The sequence below is a fragment of the Xiphophorus hellerii genome, chromosome 20, assembly GCF_003331165.1.
Source record: "Xiphophorus hellerii strain 12219 chromosome 20, Xiphophorus_hellerii-4.1, whole genome shotgun sequence".
Classification (NCBI taxonomy): Eukaryota; Metazoa; Chordata; class Actinopteri; order Cyprinodontiformes; family Poeciliidae; genus Xiphophorus; species Xiphophorus hellerii.
This window is the reverse complement of record NC_045691.1, coordinates 14,258,884-14,276,318: the sequence shown is the minus strand read 5'-3', so window position 1 is coordinate 14,276,318 and position 17,435 is coordinate 14,258,884. Positions and strand designations below refer to the sequence as shown.

The following is a 17,435-nucleotide window of genomic DNA, read 5'->3' as shown; positions in this document are numbered from 1 at the left end:
CAATGTGTGGTTTAGTTACTCGTTACAAAAAAGCGAGAGAGAGAAACGCAAATGTTTTGACCCCACCTACTGATTAGCAAGTAGCAAGTAGGCTACCGAACAAAGTCCGTAGCCTGCTTGCCTGGGCTTGTTCATCACCTCCAATAGGATACACCTGTTTCGCTACTCCCATTGTTGGGGGGGATTAGAAATCAGAACACGTTACAGCGGGTGGGGGGGAGGGACGGACACAGAAGAGTGCTGCCCGCACTGACGCGGCTCAGGGATTACGTGACACGCAGCGCCGTGCCCTATAATGCACTGTAAGCTATGTAATGTGTTTTGAGGCAGTTGACCAAAATCCCGGACAATTTTTAAATTCCCCCCGGACATCTTTTTAGGTCTGAAAAGTAGGACATGTCCGGGAAAAAGAGGACGTCTGGTCACCCTAGTTCAATGGGGGACAGAAGCCATAGCGATAGCAATTTAGACTAAATTTAACGAATATAGGAAAGGCATGCAAGTTCAAAACCACAAACCATTAACATGTGCTACTCTTTAAAACTGGAACAATTTATTAGCAGGTTTCATTTTGCCTGCACTTGGTTGGGTACATTATTTTAAGTTTATTTGACAAGTTTACCAAAATATAAGAAATGCCATTCACACTTGCCTTGTTTTACTTTTTACTTGTACTTTTCATTACATTACTTGAGTACATCCATTTTTACAGTAATTTCCATACTTAAGTACAAGAAGTTTCAGATACTTTAAGACTTTTACTCAAGTAACATTTCAGTCAGTGACTTCGACTTTTACCAAAGTCATATTTTGGAGAGGTACTTGTACTTTTACTTGACTCTGAGATTTCAGTACTTTATACAACACTGCTCTTTTCCCCCCATCCTTTTCACTTAGCCGCTCCATGAGCTCCACTCATGTTAACTTAGTCCGTAAAAATGCTCTATCTAGTTTGCCATCTGTTGCCAAGTGACTGATGATGACGTTGGTGGACGGCTGGTGACAAGCTTTACCCAGAATACACTTGGAGACAATATGGACGATCCACTTGTAATTTTGTGTGTCATAAAGTTAAATGTAAGAGTGGAAATGAAGCCAGTCATGTAACATTTTATTCAATATCAATATTTTACACCCACTATGTCACGAAAATCAGTCAGTCTTGTAAAGTTTTTAGCAACCATGAGTCAACAATGACTGGAGCAACCTACTATATAATCTACTGGGGCACTGTTATAAAAACTCTTACATACACCATATTCAGCAGGAGAGGTCCCACCTTCTCCAGCTCTCACCAGCCATATTCTGCCTCCCATCCGGGTCCCCTCTAAGCCAGCCCCCCCAGTTCCCCCTGAAGCTCCGTCCCTGGTTGGAACAACCGTACAAGACACATATTTTAGGCATTTTGTAGCTGGATCAACAGAAGTAAACGAGCTGCATTTACTTCCTGACTCCCATCTGCGTTGCGTGACGTCGGTACCACGTCATCCACAACCCAGCAGTAGTGGAAAACAAAGTGCATGCCCCCTGAATACACCATTTTCACAGTGCAACCTGGTGGTGGCAGCATCATGCTGTGGGGAGGTTTTTGAATTTATATCCAAGTAATAATTTGTGACAAGAGTCAAATGTTTTACAGATGTGCTCTATTGAATCTTACTAAATTTGATTTATTGTATAAAGAATAATGGACAAAAAGTTTAATCATACCAAAATCAGTTTGGATTTTAAAGAAAACAGAAACAAACAAGCACAACAAACTGAACTGAGTAGAACTGGTTTAAATTTTAATGGGTATTATACAAGTTTTCTGAAAGGAAAAGGAAAACACTGAAACAAGAGGCCAGTGAAAACCCACTTCCAGGCCCCAGAAAGTACAGGAGCATCAGCAAATAACACAGATACCGCTATTATACTGTACCCAACAAATACTGAGCGAGGGTATCGTAATGATAAGACATGAAAGTGTTTCCTGTCTATTACACGTGAGAGCACCAAAAAGGTTCAAAAACCATCAGAAGGTCTGAGTTAATCTGTGATGGAGCTGGAAGTGCTGAGAAATATATCATATATTTGTGAGTTTTTGGTCAGAGGTGAACTATATACTCTATAATTCATCAAATAATTCATCTATAACATGAAGTGAAAGGTTTTAAAGTTCTTTTGGTGAGAGAAACTCACAACTACTAACAGTTTAAATCAATAAATCTACCCAGCTTGGTATATGCCCTGTTACTGGGGCAACAATCAAATTACAGTTCTGCAAATTCAAATAGTCTCTGTTTTTTTGGTTTCAAGTAAGAACGAAAAATAATATGCATAATCAACTTAAGTCTGGGGCAAGCATACATACCATACCAACAAACATCTTATTTACAATACTGTATTTACATCAGACGGTATACTGAGGGAAAAGTGAATTTAATTTCAGAGCTCGTGTTACTTTCTGATTCTAAAAATGTAACAGGGAGTACAATGCTAGGTTCTGTCTTTAAAAAGTGCAATTACTTTTCTCAAAGTAAAAAAATAGATATCCATATTTAGTATATATGTAAAAATGTTTTTCATACAAACAGCCACTGCTGATTTAAGAACCCTAAAACCGAAGACCAAAAAGAAAAGAAACAAAAAAAAAAGTCGCTTTCTCTCAATAGGCAGCGAATTATTGTAGATTAGAAATTACTTAAAAGTCCGAAGTACCATTTTATAACATTAACAGCTGTTTAGGACTTTCTTTTCTTTAAAGGAGTGTTGTTTTTTTTAACTTTTGTAAACTAAAGTGGGCTAAAACAAAACCAAAGAAATCCTCTGCATGGCTTGGGAGTGAAAAACAAAACAAAACCACAACGAGCAACAAAAACTAGTACTTACATAAAATACCTAGGAGCTAAACAATGGTGAGCATTGAAGGCCGCCCACTGAAGAACCGCCAATACTTCAGGTTTATATCAAATACAAAAGGTAGATAAGCTGCTATATATGTTCGTATATGGTTGTTGTTTCTCTTGCTGGTGGAACTGAGCGAGAAGTTTTCCTTAAAATGCTCCACGTGTTTCTGAAAGTCGAGCAGATGCCTAAAGGTAAGTAGTGGTAAGCTTCCAGTGGTCTGCAGTGACACCTCTGAGTGGCACGAAGACGCTCGTCGTCCGCTCTCGTTCCACCAGTGGCAGCCGGTTCCTTCCCTTCATATTCAAGTAGTGTTGTGTTGCTGTGTTTCTCAGAATAGCTTATACCGAAACCAAAACTCTGGGGCAGCGCCAGGAGGACGGCTCGCTGAAACGGTGTGTTTGTCGCTGAACAAGTCTCTCATAGTTTCACTCTGTTACATGCTCATGCTTCTTTCCAGTTCATGTAGTGATTTTTTTTTTGTCATATTCTCATAATAATATTGATGTATACTATAACATATCATATATGACAGATTTATTTCCTCTACAAAAGTGACTTTTTATTTTTTTTTTTTTAATTCCCCAACAGGAGCTCCTTTCAATTGAGTCTCTCCGTCCAGTCTTCTTTCTTTCTTTCTCTTTTTTTTTTTTTACATGTGCATGTTTAGGATCCTCTGCTGGACTGTGTGGTTTGGCATTTTATGTCTTTGTGTGCGTCCTTGCTCTCTCCGGGAGGACTGGTGCTGGCCTGCAGGGCCAGCTGGTTCTGCAGGTCTTTCACCACGCTCTCCAGGCTCTGCCGAGCTTCTCTCTCCTGCTGAAGTTCCTGCCTCAGCTGCTCTCGGTCGGCCTCCGCCTGCTGTAGCTGCATGTGCAGCTCCTCGATCTGCGCAACAAAACCACACATGCATAAACCTTGTTAAATCAATTAGTAAACACATTACTTTTTTTTTTTATCAAAAACTGTGAAAAAAAAGATTGAAAAAATGCAGCAAAATTCGGTCTGTTCATGAGTGACAGGCTAGATAAAAATTTACATTCATTGACAAACTGAATTTTTTGTCCAATATGTCTGATAAACTTAACATGATATAAACATTTCATATCAGTTGATATAGATAATTATTGATTAAAGTTTTATGTTTTAAATATCTGAAAAACTTCCAAACTGGTGGCGTGACCTCTCCTGTTTTATCCAGTTTTCACGTCACAACGTTGTTTTTTATTTTTAAGCAGTCATGAGGCACAGTAGTGAAACCTTCAACAGCTACCTAGCAACAGGTCGTTGCTAGGTAACCAAGGAACGCGTGAGTTGCTAGGTAACCAAAGGGTGAGAGAGTTAATGCCACCAGCCTTCATTAGCTGGTTATTAGAAAATGAGCGGTTAAAGTCTTTCCTTTGCCTACATCTCCCAGAATGCCTTGCAGTTCTGGAGTGCAGTTCAGTGAATATTCTGTATATTGAATATTCACTTAAATTCAAATTCACAAATATTTTACTGACCCCAAAGGGAAATTAAATGTTGTTGTCGCTCATATTAATTATAATTCTTCAAAGAGTTATTGTAGAAAGTGATGGCTATCGATTATGTTGTATTATCTATTGATATTGATCACATGTCTATTGTAATATATTGTTATTGATTTATTGTCCAGGCATAGTCTAATATAAGCCTTGTCATCTGCAGCAGCTTAGAAAATGTTCTTATTTTCATACTTGGAAAATGTTCCTAGAATTAATAAACCAACAATTTAACATATCTGGATTTGAAATAGTTATGGGCGAAACAAAAACATCCCAAACACGTGCACCTCAAACATGCCAGGCCTTCACTTTTCCGCTTGGCGTACTGGTACTCGTTCATTTCATTGTGATTTTCAAACTCTGCTCCAGCTTTGTTCAACAGATTAAAATAAATTTGACCAAATGGTGTTGCCGTAGTTGCTCAGTAGTTTCTAAACAACAACAATAACCATGAAAAGCCCTGAAGATGAATGCTGAGTATCAGGGCTGAAATTATTAATCAGACAAATTGTGATAAATTGATTATTGTAATAATTCGTCGACTAATTTAGTAATTGTTAACTGGAGTATTCAAACTCAAAAAAAGAATATTTAAAGAAAGAACGACACTCTCAGAAGCAGTAATTAAGCAAAAAACTGCACAAAAAATATTTACAATAAACCATATTTGTAAATATGTTCTACCCAGAACTCCTTAAGTAGCACTAGTTTTAGCTTCACCTAGTTAAAAAATCTCCTATTAGCACCAGTTTGCTATCCATTTATTAATCGGTTAATTAAAAAATAATGAACAGATCAGCCCTACACTGTATTAAAGTCAAGCAGAAAGGGTTGAGCTTTTTACCTTATTGATGTTAGAAGCTTTTTTTTCTGTATTTTGATAAGCAACTTTGAATCTGAGGGTTACATTATTACTATAATTACTCCTCTTTCGAGTGATTCAGCGGCGTTGCATACCTGAGTGGAGTACTTGACTCGAAGACGTTCAGCCTCACAGCCCTGGTCGCAAACTCGAACTTGTCTCTCTCTGTCCAGCTCTCTTTTCAGCCGCCCACAGGATTCCTCTGCGTCCCTCATCTTCCTCTCCCAATCCACACGGAGGCGCTCAATCTCCTTCCGCAGGTTGCGCTTGGCTTCGATGGCGTCGCGCAGGCGGCCTTTCTTAGCCACCCTCACAAACTCCAGCTCCTAAACAAAAAAATCACAAAGTTTTAGGCTTGTTAACATCGGCTGTTAACCGGCTTTGCAGCAGCCTAATTGGCAGCTATGTGTGTGTTTTTAAATAGACTAATGCGTTATCAAAGTTGTATAATCTCAAATTGAAAAACCTGATCAGAGAGCTATGCTGTATTGGACAAAATGTAAAGAAATAATTGTTTCCTAAATGCCTTGTGCCCCAAATAAATACAACAGACTTTACTTTTAAAAGCTGAACAGAGAGTCTGGATAAGAAATTTATCCATTAAACTGACATAAAATGCACATTTTAGGACAAGGGTGTTCAAAGTGAGGCCCAGGGGCCACAATTCAAGAAAGCATTGTACAAATTAGGGCAAGACTCAAAAATCTGCTTTTAATTGATGTATTAAAACACTGGCTAAATACAGCAAGTGTTTTCAAATGAAGACTGAACTAGATCCTGTTTTTATTGCTGAGAATATTTTTAAATGTTCTTCTAGATTCCTTTTATTTAACAAGAAAAACATGCAAAAACCATTTGAAGATTTGGATCCATGATTCCCATTCCTACACAAAATATGATTAATCAATTTGTTTAATTAAAGTAGTCCATGCTTTGTTAACTGTTGAGTAGGTTAAAATATAAATTTGGTGATTGTACTTTAAAAAAATTATAATTTTTGAGATATTCAAGCTGCCGATTTTGGCCCACTTGAGACAAAATTTTGGAACCCTGATTTAGATCGAAAGGAACTTTAAACTAGTGATCTCCTGTTTCCCTTCCCTGGGGTTTTTATATGACGTTGCACAGACGTCTAATTCTCAACAGGACAAGGAGATTTTAAATATAAATCCGACCCATTTCCAGTTTAATGAAAGTAGGTCATCTTTATATTTAATATTTTTGATCCAAAACCCGCAACCAGATCGAAAGAGGAATAGTTCATCAGACACAAAAATCACAGTTCTTCTAGACATATTTATGTGTGTAATCCACAGCTTTTATTTAAAAGAGTTATTTCCTAGAGTGCTTTTTTAAAAGGGACGCATTATACAAAATTCACTTTTTACACATTTTTATACTTCCACTTGGGTTTCTACTGCTCCTAAAAACAAACCAACTGCTTAAAAAAAAGCAACCGGCTCTTCTTTTGACAGTAGTTTTAAAAATCCTCCAATTTTTGAGTCACACTGCACCGTTACCTAGCAACTCCAGCCTAACCCTGCCTGTCACCTAGCAACATAAGCATCGCTCCAGCATATTTGGTCAGCTGGTTTTACTGGTGTATGTGCTGTACAATGGCTGCTGGAAAAGGCAAGTGTTTTGTTATTGACTTACTACTCAGAAACCATTTGTTACATTCTTTGTGGTTGTGCAGGAGGTCCTACTAATGCTTTTCAAAGATATACAGTTGTATAATTGTGTGTATATTTCCAGCCATCTTTACATATAAGTGTAAACGTGGAGTTGGGGGCGTGGCCTGCAGCAGCTTATTTTGATTTAAAGTGACAAACAGCTCAAAATAGGCTGAACTGACCAGACAGAAATCTCATTATGTAAGAATGACTTTGTGCATAAAGTGTAATGTTTTGTAGCCCATAGAGCTACATTAACCATCTCAAGGAAGCATAATAGATCACCTTTGTGCTGCTGCAGCAAAAGCTGCATTTATTGAGGAGTTTTTAGTGTGGAATACTTTACTTTATGTCTCACAAAGTAACCATAAGGTGAGGAGTTACCTGTTGCAGGCTGCGTTTGGCTTGCAGGGCAGCCGCCAGCTTCTCCTCCTGCTTCACTCTCATCCGGACGATCTCCTGCAGGACCTTTTCCCTGGCCTCTCTGGTTTCCATCCCAGCATACAGCATCTGCCTCATGGCCTCTATCTCTGGGCAAACCGGCCCCGACTGCCAGGGAGCCAGATCCTGGGCCTGCGGAGGCCCCTGGGGAGACAGGCTCTGAGAAACGCCGCCGTACGCCACTGGAGGTGAGGTGAGGGAGGAAGCTGGAGCTGGACCTGAAGAGATTTCAGAGGAATATGGCAGAAAATATTAGAAAAGCAACAAAAACCCCCAATAAGTTTCCTGTTTTTTAAACTTTTAGTTCTTTTTTCCAACACCAGATGGCGCAGTTGTTCTGGAATCGCCCTCCACTAGCTGCTCTGTGATTCATCTACTTTGCTTACAATGAAATACACTTGCAACTAAAAAAAGTCTCTTCGTGGACTGATTGTGTAATGCTGAACTTATTTAATTTTTAGCCTACCATCATCGCAGTCGTCCACGTCGATCTCTCCGTCGGTGTCCATGTCCTCGGCCTGACCAGAACACATCGAATGGGTCGGCTTGCTGTTATGTGGCTCTTTTATGGAAATGTTTTTGGATCCTGAAACGTGGCTTTTGTTGGGATGGAGCGAAGGAGAAACCAGAGTCTCACGATTCCTATTGTTGGGTCTGTGGAGAAAGTATGCATAAATCAAATATGCTGTATTTTATACGCACACACTAAAACAGATCTGTTTAGAGGACTCACCTCTCAGCTTCCTTGTGAGGTACCGGTTTCTCCTTTTCCACGGCTTTTGGAGACCAGGGGCGGAAAGCAGAGGGCCTCTGTTTCAGCTGGACCTGTTTCAGATCCTATTGAGAGTAAAAAACAACTTTGGTTAAACTCTGTGAACTAAGAACATTAAACCAGCCATGGAGAACGCAGTCAAAGGCCCCTCTATTTTAAACACAGCCACATAATTGGGGGTCATACATATATGATAATGAAATGACTGAAAGGAGAGTGAGTCTTGTGATCTTTAAGCTTTACATCACCGTGAAACGGGATTCATAACCCTTGAACTGTTTCGCCTTTTGTCATGCTGCAGCCACAACTTCAATGGAGATTTTATAGATCAACACTGATGATTGCAAAACAGAGACATAGAAGACAAATAGTATAACTGTGTTTAACTGAGAAAAATAAAAAAACACCTTTTGCTTCATCGTTTGCTTTCCCACAGTAAAATTCAACCAGTTTTCAAGCATTTTAAACTTTTTCCAGCACCACTTTTGGAGATAAAACAACACAAATGAACTGAAGAAAAGTCAGTTTCTATTCACTATAAGGGACCTGATTTATTACTGTTATTAAAATGTGTCAGTATTCTACATCTACAGCAGGGATGAGGTAAACTAAAATATAATAATATTTTATGTTTTTAAGTGTCTCTCAAACACATTGGACTAATTCAACAAAAACCATCAACCTTTTCCTCAATTACACAATCAATAAGTTGCTGAGAAATTAGGAATGATAAATATTCATTACATTACAACAACAAGATAAATGACTTTCCTGCTCAAATTAAATGATTAAACACAATATACAAAGAAAGTTACAAAAATTCTCTAAAAATAAATGTTCTTACTAAGTTTTCTGGCTTTAAGCAAATACAAATAATTTAGGTAATTTTAAGTAACGTTAAACAATAAAAGTTTAACGTTTTATTGTGAGAAAAACAATAAAACGTGAGAAAAAAAGTGAAAATGTTTGTTTTCAGCTGTAAATAAAGTTTTCCAATTTTAGACTTTTAATCAAATGTTAGATTGCAAATCAATACAAAACTGTGCAGTTTGAATATCAAACGCTTTCAAGGACTTTATAGAGAAATCAAGCACTTTCCAAACCTTGAAAACAGTTGAAAAAAAAAATCCAGGATTTTCCTGGATTTCAAGCACCTGAACGAACCCGGCCTGCTGGAAGGAAGAACTCTGTAACTCTTCTGCAAACTCTACCAGGTTATCTTTCAGCATTTCCTTGTTTTTAGCACCAGCCTCTCTCTCCCTGCTGAAGCATGATGCTGCCAACACCGTGCTTCATCATGGAGGAGGTGCGTTCAAGATGAGTTGCAGTTATTTTAGCACCAAACAAAGTTGTGGGTCTCTGCAGCTCATCCAAAGCTCCCATCAATACGGTTTAAATTTACTTTTTAACTGATGGACCGAATATTACATTTCAAAACTTGGACTTCTGTTTTGTGACCTCATCCTGTTTTAAACTTCCTTCCTGGCTTCCTCTGTCTTCATGAAGCTTTTATTTTTCTCCATCAAACCTCAGAGACTTTCACAAACTCACTGGATTTTTACTGAGTTTAAACATGTAAGCTTGTTGCAGTAAGCAATTAATCAATTAATCACATGATAAATTACAATGAGCTTGATGGTTTTCTGATGATTTAGGAGAATTTAGTTTAAAGATTTTTAAATACGGTTTCAACGTATTGGTTGAAACTGATACGTTGGTTTTATTTCCGTTTTTTTTCTTGTTTTTGTTGTGTTTTATTTTGGTAAAATATCTTCCAGTTTCATTGTGGATTATGCTTTACAAAATTAAAGTTTATTAGTCCTTGAGAGGGCAACCTTACAATATTATATTATTTTATTTACATGAAAATGGCCTCAAAATGGCAGTATTAAAGTTTATCATAATAACTTTAGGGACAGTTTTTCGTCCAGTCGGACAGGTGGACTCTACTCACTAATTACTTGACTTTTTAATGCAATCTCTGAAACTGGATTATATTTAGAGGTATCAGAGTAACACAAATGGATGCTACATGATTCAGTTTTATTTGCAATACTTTTGAAAATCATGCATCGTTTTCCTACTTTCATGTTGCACTGTCACATTAATCATGAAACAAAGTTTATGTAAGCTGACAGAATTTTTTAAAAACGTTCATGGGTTATAAATACTTTCTTTTACGATGCTGTAAAGCTTACAAACCTTGTGTGCAGACTTGGATATGGACTGCAACCAGTCAGGCTTCCTGTCTTTGTCAGATGGCGGAGACTGTAATTTGTCAAATTTGGCCCTCTTGGTCGGGATCGGGCTGGGGGACTGCAGAGAGAGGCAGAGTGGAGGTTTAATCATCGACATCCTCGCGGAGATGAAGTGCACACATTACATCACAGAGTACAGTGGATATTTCAAGAGCCTGCAACTTCTAAAAACTACTGCCCTGTGACTGTAAAAGGTGTTATTCATGAGAGGCACACAGATTTGTCAGAACATGAAGAGATGTTTCAGAATTCCTTCTCACAGTAAATAAGAGACGGTCATGGAAAGGGAGCAAATTATAGAGCCACAGTGAGGCAAAAGGATGGAAGTTGCGTCTGTGTAAGCATTCAATCTCTGGGCTTGGCATGCCTGCATCTGTGTGTGTTTTTGTGCGCTTGTGTGTGAGCGGGCCTTTGAGCTGAGCAGACACTCAAGCTGGCCTGGCTGGCAGCCAGCGTAGGGCTACACTGCTGCCTGCCAAGGAGAAGAGGCGCCGTCAGGTGGAGCAGATCGACTCCCCGAACCACAGAGACACCGCAGTCCAAAGGCAGACAGGGAGGAAGACAAATTAAAGTAATTGCAGTCGGATCTGACTGCAGATGGGATCGCACGGTTGACGCAGAACTGCAGAGTCATGTGCAGTTCGAGGGCACTCTCAAAACCAAGGAGGAGTTAAAGTATCCGTCTGGATGCAAAGTGCTGAATCCTGTAAAAACTGTGGTGTTCCTGCAAGCTGCCGGACGGCTAACCTGCTCACAGCCCTCGGGTCTGCACTTGTCAGACAGAGGATATGTTTACCTAGTCAGGCGCAGAGGCCAGCACAGACCTGCTTCCCGCTCTCTTACTCACTACTATGACATCCTGCCTGCAGGAAGGGCCAACACTCCCATCTCCCTGCGTGCGATTCAAGAGAAATGATTACTTCCCCTCAGAAATCCTCAATGAAACACACTCCTGCAGGTTTATGTGTGTTTGTGAAAATCTTTATCGCTGCTTTGCTGTAATCACCTAAAAATAGAAATTTCGCGAGAAGCCTGGCTGGTAATGAATCACGTCTAGAATGGTTTTCTGCACAAGGCCACGCTCTGTGTGTGTGTGTGTGGGTGTGTGTGTGTGTGTGTGTAGATGCAGCTGTGAGTGGGTCGTGTGGTCAGGTGGGTGGTTAAAGGAGTGTAGACACGTATGTGCATGTGGGAGGGTGTGTGTATTCATAGGAGCGTGTGTGTCTGATGGAGGTGGTACGTTGGGTCTGGCACAGCACACCTAAAATAAAGACAAAAATGTCTCATAAGCACTGTAAAAAGGAATTCAGGAGGATGTTCAATATTAGTCATTAAAATGATTTAAAACTTTATCCAATGTGAGTTTTTAATAGCCAAACTTAGGCAATACGTCACAGTTATTTTCCATCATCACTTAATCACGATATAAAATTTCCCTCCTAAAAGTTTCTCTGCGCTTATTCTGCTGGTGATGTCTCATAAGGCAGCTGACCAGAACTAGCTATATTTTTATTTTACTTAAAGATTTTTCCATAGAGCTCATCTTTAATATTCAAAAGAAAATGCAGGTTTAGAAGTTGAAATATTAATGCTTATTGACATGCTATTGCCTAGCTTTTCCAATCAAAGCAGCCAATCCAGAAGCACCATTTATTTTATTTGGTAGCGATTGGCTGTATCAACCATTAATGGAAATAAGGACGATTACTAACTTCTGTGGAAGTGCCTTGATGGTTTCCATTATTCTTTTTAACTCATATTAATGTATATTTGGTTTCTGAAGCAAAAGAAAACAAATATAAGTTTGTTTTCTGTCAATAAATATAAGTCAATATATATTGACTTATATTGCAGTTATAAGTCAATATCCAGCTAAAGCATGTGAGATAGAACCCCTTAAAACTTAAACATAGATTCAATTCTTTAGAGTCTTTGTTAAAATCTGGCAAATGGTTAGCATAATGCTACACCCACTATGTTTCACAGTAGGAATTGTGTGTTCAGGGTGAAGTGTGCTGTTTCTAAATTGTTATTTTGTGAATTAATGTATCAGCTTGATAAAAATTAAGAGAGATGTAAGATTTTGTGGCTCAGAAAGTTTTTGTTTCGGAGCGAGACGTTTGGCTTGTGTACAGCTTTAACTAATTTAGCTACACAGTAATACAAAAGACAAACTCGCTGGTTAAGTGTATGTAGTAGTTGTTACTTAGCTGTGCTTTTCAGGAAAATCTTTCATTTTTAATATGCCCTACTGCTATAACAAATTTAAAAAGTTGCAGTTTAAAACCATATTTAGCTAACTTAGTAAGAATGCTAACACCAAGTACCAATTTGCTTGGTGACTAACATTTTAACCTCGAGGTAGTTGTTACTGAAAAACAGCACATCTTAACTGTGGTTGCCAAGGAAACATTTAACCTTTGACAGATCCCTCTGTTAGAATAGATTAAAAAATGTAAGTTTATATCCATTTTAGATAGCTTAGCAACAGCTACAGTTTGGCTTTAGCAATTGCTAAAGTCAGACTGGCTAGCAAGTTGAGCTCAGCAGTTTCGTATTTCTATTTTAGTAACATTTCATGCCTTAATCACAAAATATTATATATATATTTTTATTCCAGATGTGCAAAAGGTCTTAGTAAATTATTATACGTTAAATAATTTATTTAGATGTATTTTAGATGGGCAGTGTGAATGCAGGCAGACAAATAAAGAGACTTAAAATGATTTCTTAATCTGAAATATGATTAAAATATACCCACATAAAATGTATGTCAAATGTGAAACTACTAGACTCTATTTTATCAGAGCAAATCACAATGTAAACATAAAATAACTGGAAATAGTTTTAACGGCTGTTTAATAAATAACTCCAGTTAAACATACGCAATGATAAATTCCCGTTTTTATTTGCTTTCTATTTACAAGTGCAGACTTAGCGCTTCATGAGGTGTGCATATTTGTCGGGACACTCCCCTCATGTCTCCACCTGTCTAACCAGTCGCCACTTCACACACCTTTCACACACAAAGCTCCGTGTTTGTTTTTGTTACTGTAGGTTAAATCCTTTAACCCAGACCTCCTCCAGACTGCGTCCCACTCAACGGTGACTCGACCCCTCACCTGTCTTTGGGTCCAGGCCAGTGGTATTCTAAGAGCTGCCGGGCCGCTGTAATCAGACTCTGTAATTACTGACGTGACTGCTGTTTTCCTGACAAAGGATGTCTGCTCGTCTGGTACTATTTCTACCCTGAGGTTTCCAGCTCCAGGAAGGCTGTGAGCACTAGACATAATAGAGCCAGAAAACAGACACTCCCAGACACCACAAGGGACCTGCTGGCTAAATATGACACTGACCTCACAGGAGAGCAGCCGCACAGGCTTTACTCACCACCACATCATAGACACAGCATTGCCGCGGAGCCATAACAGCCTCCCCGCACATCCTACCGCCTCGCAAGTCCCACAGGGCCCGGATTGGACATGCATCCCTTTCTTTCCCCTCACACTGGAAGGAGAGGGAGACTTCCTCTGAGGAGTTTGCTTTGGCTGAGTCCCCTGTGGGAACTGAGTCTTGAGTGGGAGGGGGAGTGGGCCAGAAGCGGGGGACCACAGAGGAAGCACTGAGCCGAAGGAATGTGTATTTGAAGGCCAAGTACAGCCTCCCCTTTCAGACTCCATTCAAGCATTGCCCTTTTCAACTCGCTATTGTATGATATTTCTTTGAGAAGCAGTAATGAGGGAGCAGTTCAAAGCAAACCTGTGGGCTAAACAGGGTTTAATAGCAGATGGGCAAGAGCAGACATGCATTATTTTTTAATTAGTGCTATATAACAGCAAGCCAATACTGTACAAGCACAAGGCTGTGGCAATTTTCATGCCAGCGTGACTTATAATCACACACACGGCTCACTGCAAACACATCAACATCTGAATGGAGATCCTGCTGTTTATCCAACCTGCTGAATAACAACTTGAGGCTTTTTTCATTTTTGATAGAGTAGTGTTAAGTATCTGTGCCGTGCAAACCATTTTTTACTTTGGTAGAGCTTCAGAAAACAGATTATTAAAAGCAAATTTTAATAAAAAATAAATAAATTAAAGTCTTCCAACAAGGACGCCCAATTATTTGCCCTTGATTGGTTATATTACAAAAAAAAAGAAAAAAAAAGATTTTACATAATGCACAAAAGACAGAATAAAACTAATGTGTCCAACGCAGAGGAGACAACTTATAAAGAAGATAATTAGTGAAAGAATCGAGTCAAAGCATGATGGCTGTAAAATTATTTTAGGTTTGACAGGTTGTAACAAACTTTATAAGAGTGTGTCCCTTCAGACTCCCAGTAAAAACTAACAATAATTCTGGCTCTCGGTGCTGCTACACCCTCAGACTGGAACAATTTCAAACCTAAATTTTCTAAGTTAAAAGAAAGATGGGCAATCTGACAAACAGCCACAACTCAAGTGACAGCCTTGCCAAAAAACATGGTAATAATAAAATTATTAAATCTGTTAATGTGAATAAGTTAGAGAGGGTGGTGAATATTGAATTTCTCCCTGGAAGTCCTAGTTTTGATTTATAATGGCAGATATTCGAGTACAACATGTGATCTCCAATCCAATATGGCTGCCTTGTGTTTTAATGTAACAAAAGTTAGTGAAAATATTTATCTTACATGTTTGTGTCATTAAATTAGTCACCAAGCCCAACTAAAACAGGCCTGATTTTAATCATAAAGCTACACATAAGCCTAAATTAACAATTAATTTACATCTGTAAGACATAGACAGTTTTTAAGGTTTACATCTTGACTGAGCGGTTTTAAGCTTTTGAATTATATTCCACACAAATAAATTATGCAAACTGATGACTATATACATTTTTTTAGATACTTCCATAATAATATCAGTGTGTGTGAAAGTATATATGTATCTTTGTGTATCTTAGGTTTAAAAGTTGAGAAAATAAGACAGATACCAAGATAAATTTGAGTGGCTAATGGAAACAAGGATTATTTTTTATTAACGACTGCCATCTCATTCAATAAATCTGTAAGGTAGATCATAAAAAGATCTATAGATCTTTATTTGTTAAAAATAAATTTAAAAAAAACCTATTTGAACAATAATAAAACAAAGTCCTGGATTTATCCAGGTGTTTGAGCATCACAGACTGAGTAGCGCTGCTGGTTCTGGAGTCTTTATAAAGGACCAAATATGAGTTCAATCCCACTGGATGTCATTGTTTTAGTTTTTAAAATAATGTCTCCCTAGCTTTCAAAAATTAAAAGCTAAACAGAATACAATTCAATATGTATGGTTAAAATGTTTATATTTAACAAAGTGGCTTGGTGTATTTTTAAGGATCAGATTAAATGCAGTCTAATTGTTTTAGAGTGGCTATATCTTGGTTTTTAATGAGCAGATATTGTAAATTAACTTCAATATTAGTAATAAAAAGACACAAAAACAACCTTAAAATCCTCTTTCCTAGCAAACACCTAAGGCAAACTTGCCACTCACAAAATGGCGGATGCAGTGACATAGTGTTTCTCGGCAATGAAGCCAATGTGGCGTCTCGTCTTCTGTATTGATGGAAGCTGTTTATCTTGGATCTGTAACATGGCACAATCCATTAAACTAAACAAGTTTGACAATAAGCTTCTGACAAACTCATAAACAGATGGTTTGAGAGTTTCCTTTTCTTTCCTGGAGCTGCAGCTAAATGCCTTATAGATGCATGGTTTATATTCATTATACACATGAGAATGTTATGCTGCTGAGAGCATAAATGCGAGCTAGGGCGCTTCACTTTATGTAATCTTGCCAAGTCTGTAAATATTTCATGCTTTTAGGAAGCACACACACACATACACACCCACACACACAGTTATGGAGGGCTAAAATGTAAGCCACTCACATCTGCTGTGGCTCTAAAAAGCACTAATGAAATTAGGAAGATACAAAACATGCTGCAGCACTCATCTGGCGAGACAAAAATAGTTTCCACAGATGAACTTCCTCGGGCAGTGGTCATACAATACCATTGCACGCTGCATGATAGCACAGCATTAAGAAAAGTGCACAGCAACAAGACACAACAGTTTCAGATTACGTCCTCCTTTCCCCTCCTAAAACCCTGAATGTAATCCCCAGATCGACATGTGCTTAGTGGGGCGCTGTCTCACTCAAGGGCACAGCAACTGGCAGGGCCATTCGGGTGACAGCCTTAGTTGGAAGTGGGAGAATACTAGTTTCAGTAACCTGATCCCTGCGGTTCCATGTAGATGTAGTCGCGGTGATGCCTTGAGCTCTCCATTCATTCGAACAAATCGTGTGACAGTCCCTTGATTTATATAAAGCCCCGTGCTTGCCCCGTACAGTAACAGCTGGGCGAAAACTATCGCTGCGTGCTCAGAATATCCCTGAAACCTCATCCCTCTTCCATGCAGACGCGTCTCCCATTTCCCCTCTCTAAATCTTAGCTTAGTTTATCAATTTACTCCGCCTCTGCTGCGTCCAGTTTGAGGTCATCTTATTTATGTGGGCTAGTTATCTGAGTCATGGAAGCACAGTCACAGAGAGGCAGCCACAAGGCTTGGCATAAGGTCGGCATTAGAGTAAAGCTTATTGGATTGTCCTAATTGTCTTTGGGATTGAGAATTGATGAGGTCTGAGGTGGATGGAGGACAAGCTGCTCTCCCTAAAGGTGGAAAATCTTGCCAGGAACACACAGCTTTCCAACTTCAAGGCAAATAAACTTTAATTAAAGCACTCGATAAGGTAACAAAACTTCCCAAAAGTTATTCCTAACTTAACATCATTCTTTGTATTGTCGCGTTTCTTTTGGCTTGGGCTAAACAGCTGAAAAAAACGTGTCACAATATGTTTCATATCAGTCGATATTGATATTTATTGATTTGATTTTTGTTTTAAATATCTGAAATACTGCCAAACTGGTGGCATGACCTTTACTGTTTTCTACTCGCAGTTGTTTTTTATTTTTAAGGCGTTA

The 17,435-nt window shown here is 38.7% G+C and overlaps 1 protein-coding gene across 1 annotated transcript in view; it reads right to left on the bottom strand.

The window, feature by feature from the left end:
• Positions 1-1,766: 1,766 nt before the first annotated feature.
• Positions 1,767-17,435, bottom strand: part of skib (v-ski avian sarcoma viral oncogene homolog b) — a 53,266-nt gene continuing 37,597 nt past the window's right edge. The window contains 6 exon segments of the mRNA XM_032549076.1: positions 1,767-3,774; positions 5,370-5,600; positions 7,332-7,606; positions 7,855-8,042; positions 8,122-8,225; positions 10,363-10,476. Of these exon segments, the coding sequence (XP_032404967.1) occupies positions 3,553-3,774; positions 5,370-5,600; positions 7,332-7,606; positions 7,855-8,042; positions 8,122-8,225; positions 10,363-10,476 (1,134 nt within the window). The 3' untranslated portion in view covers positions 1,767-3,552.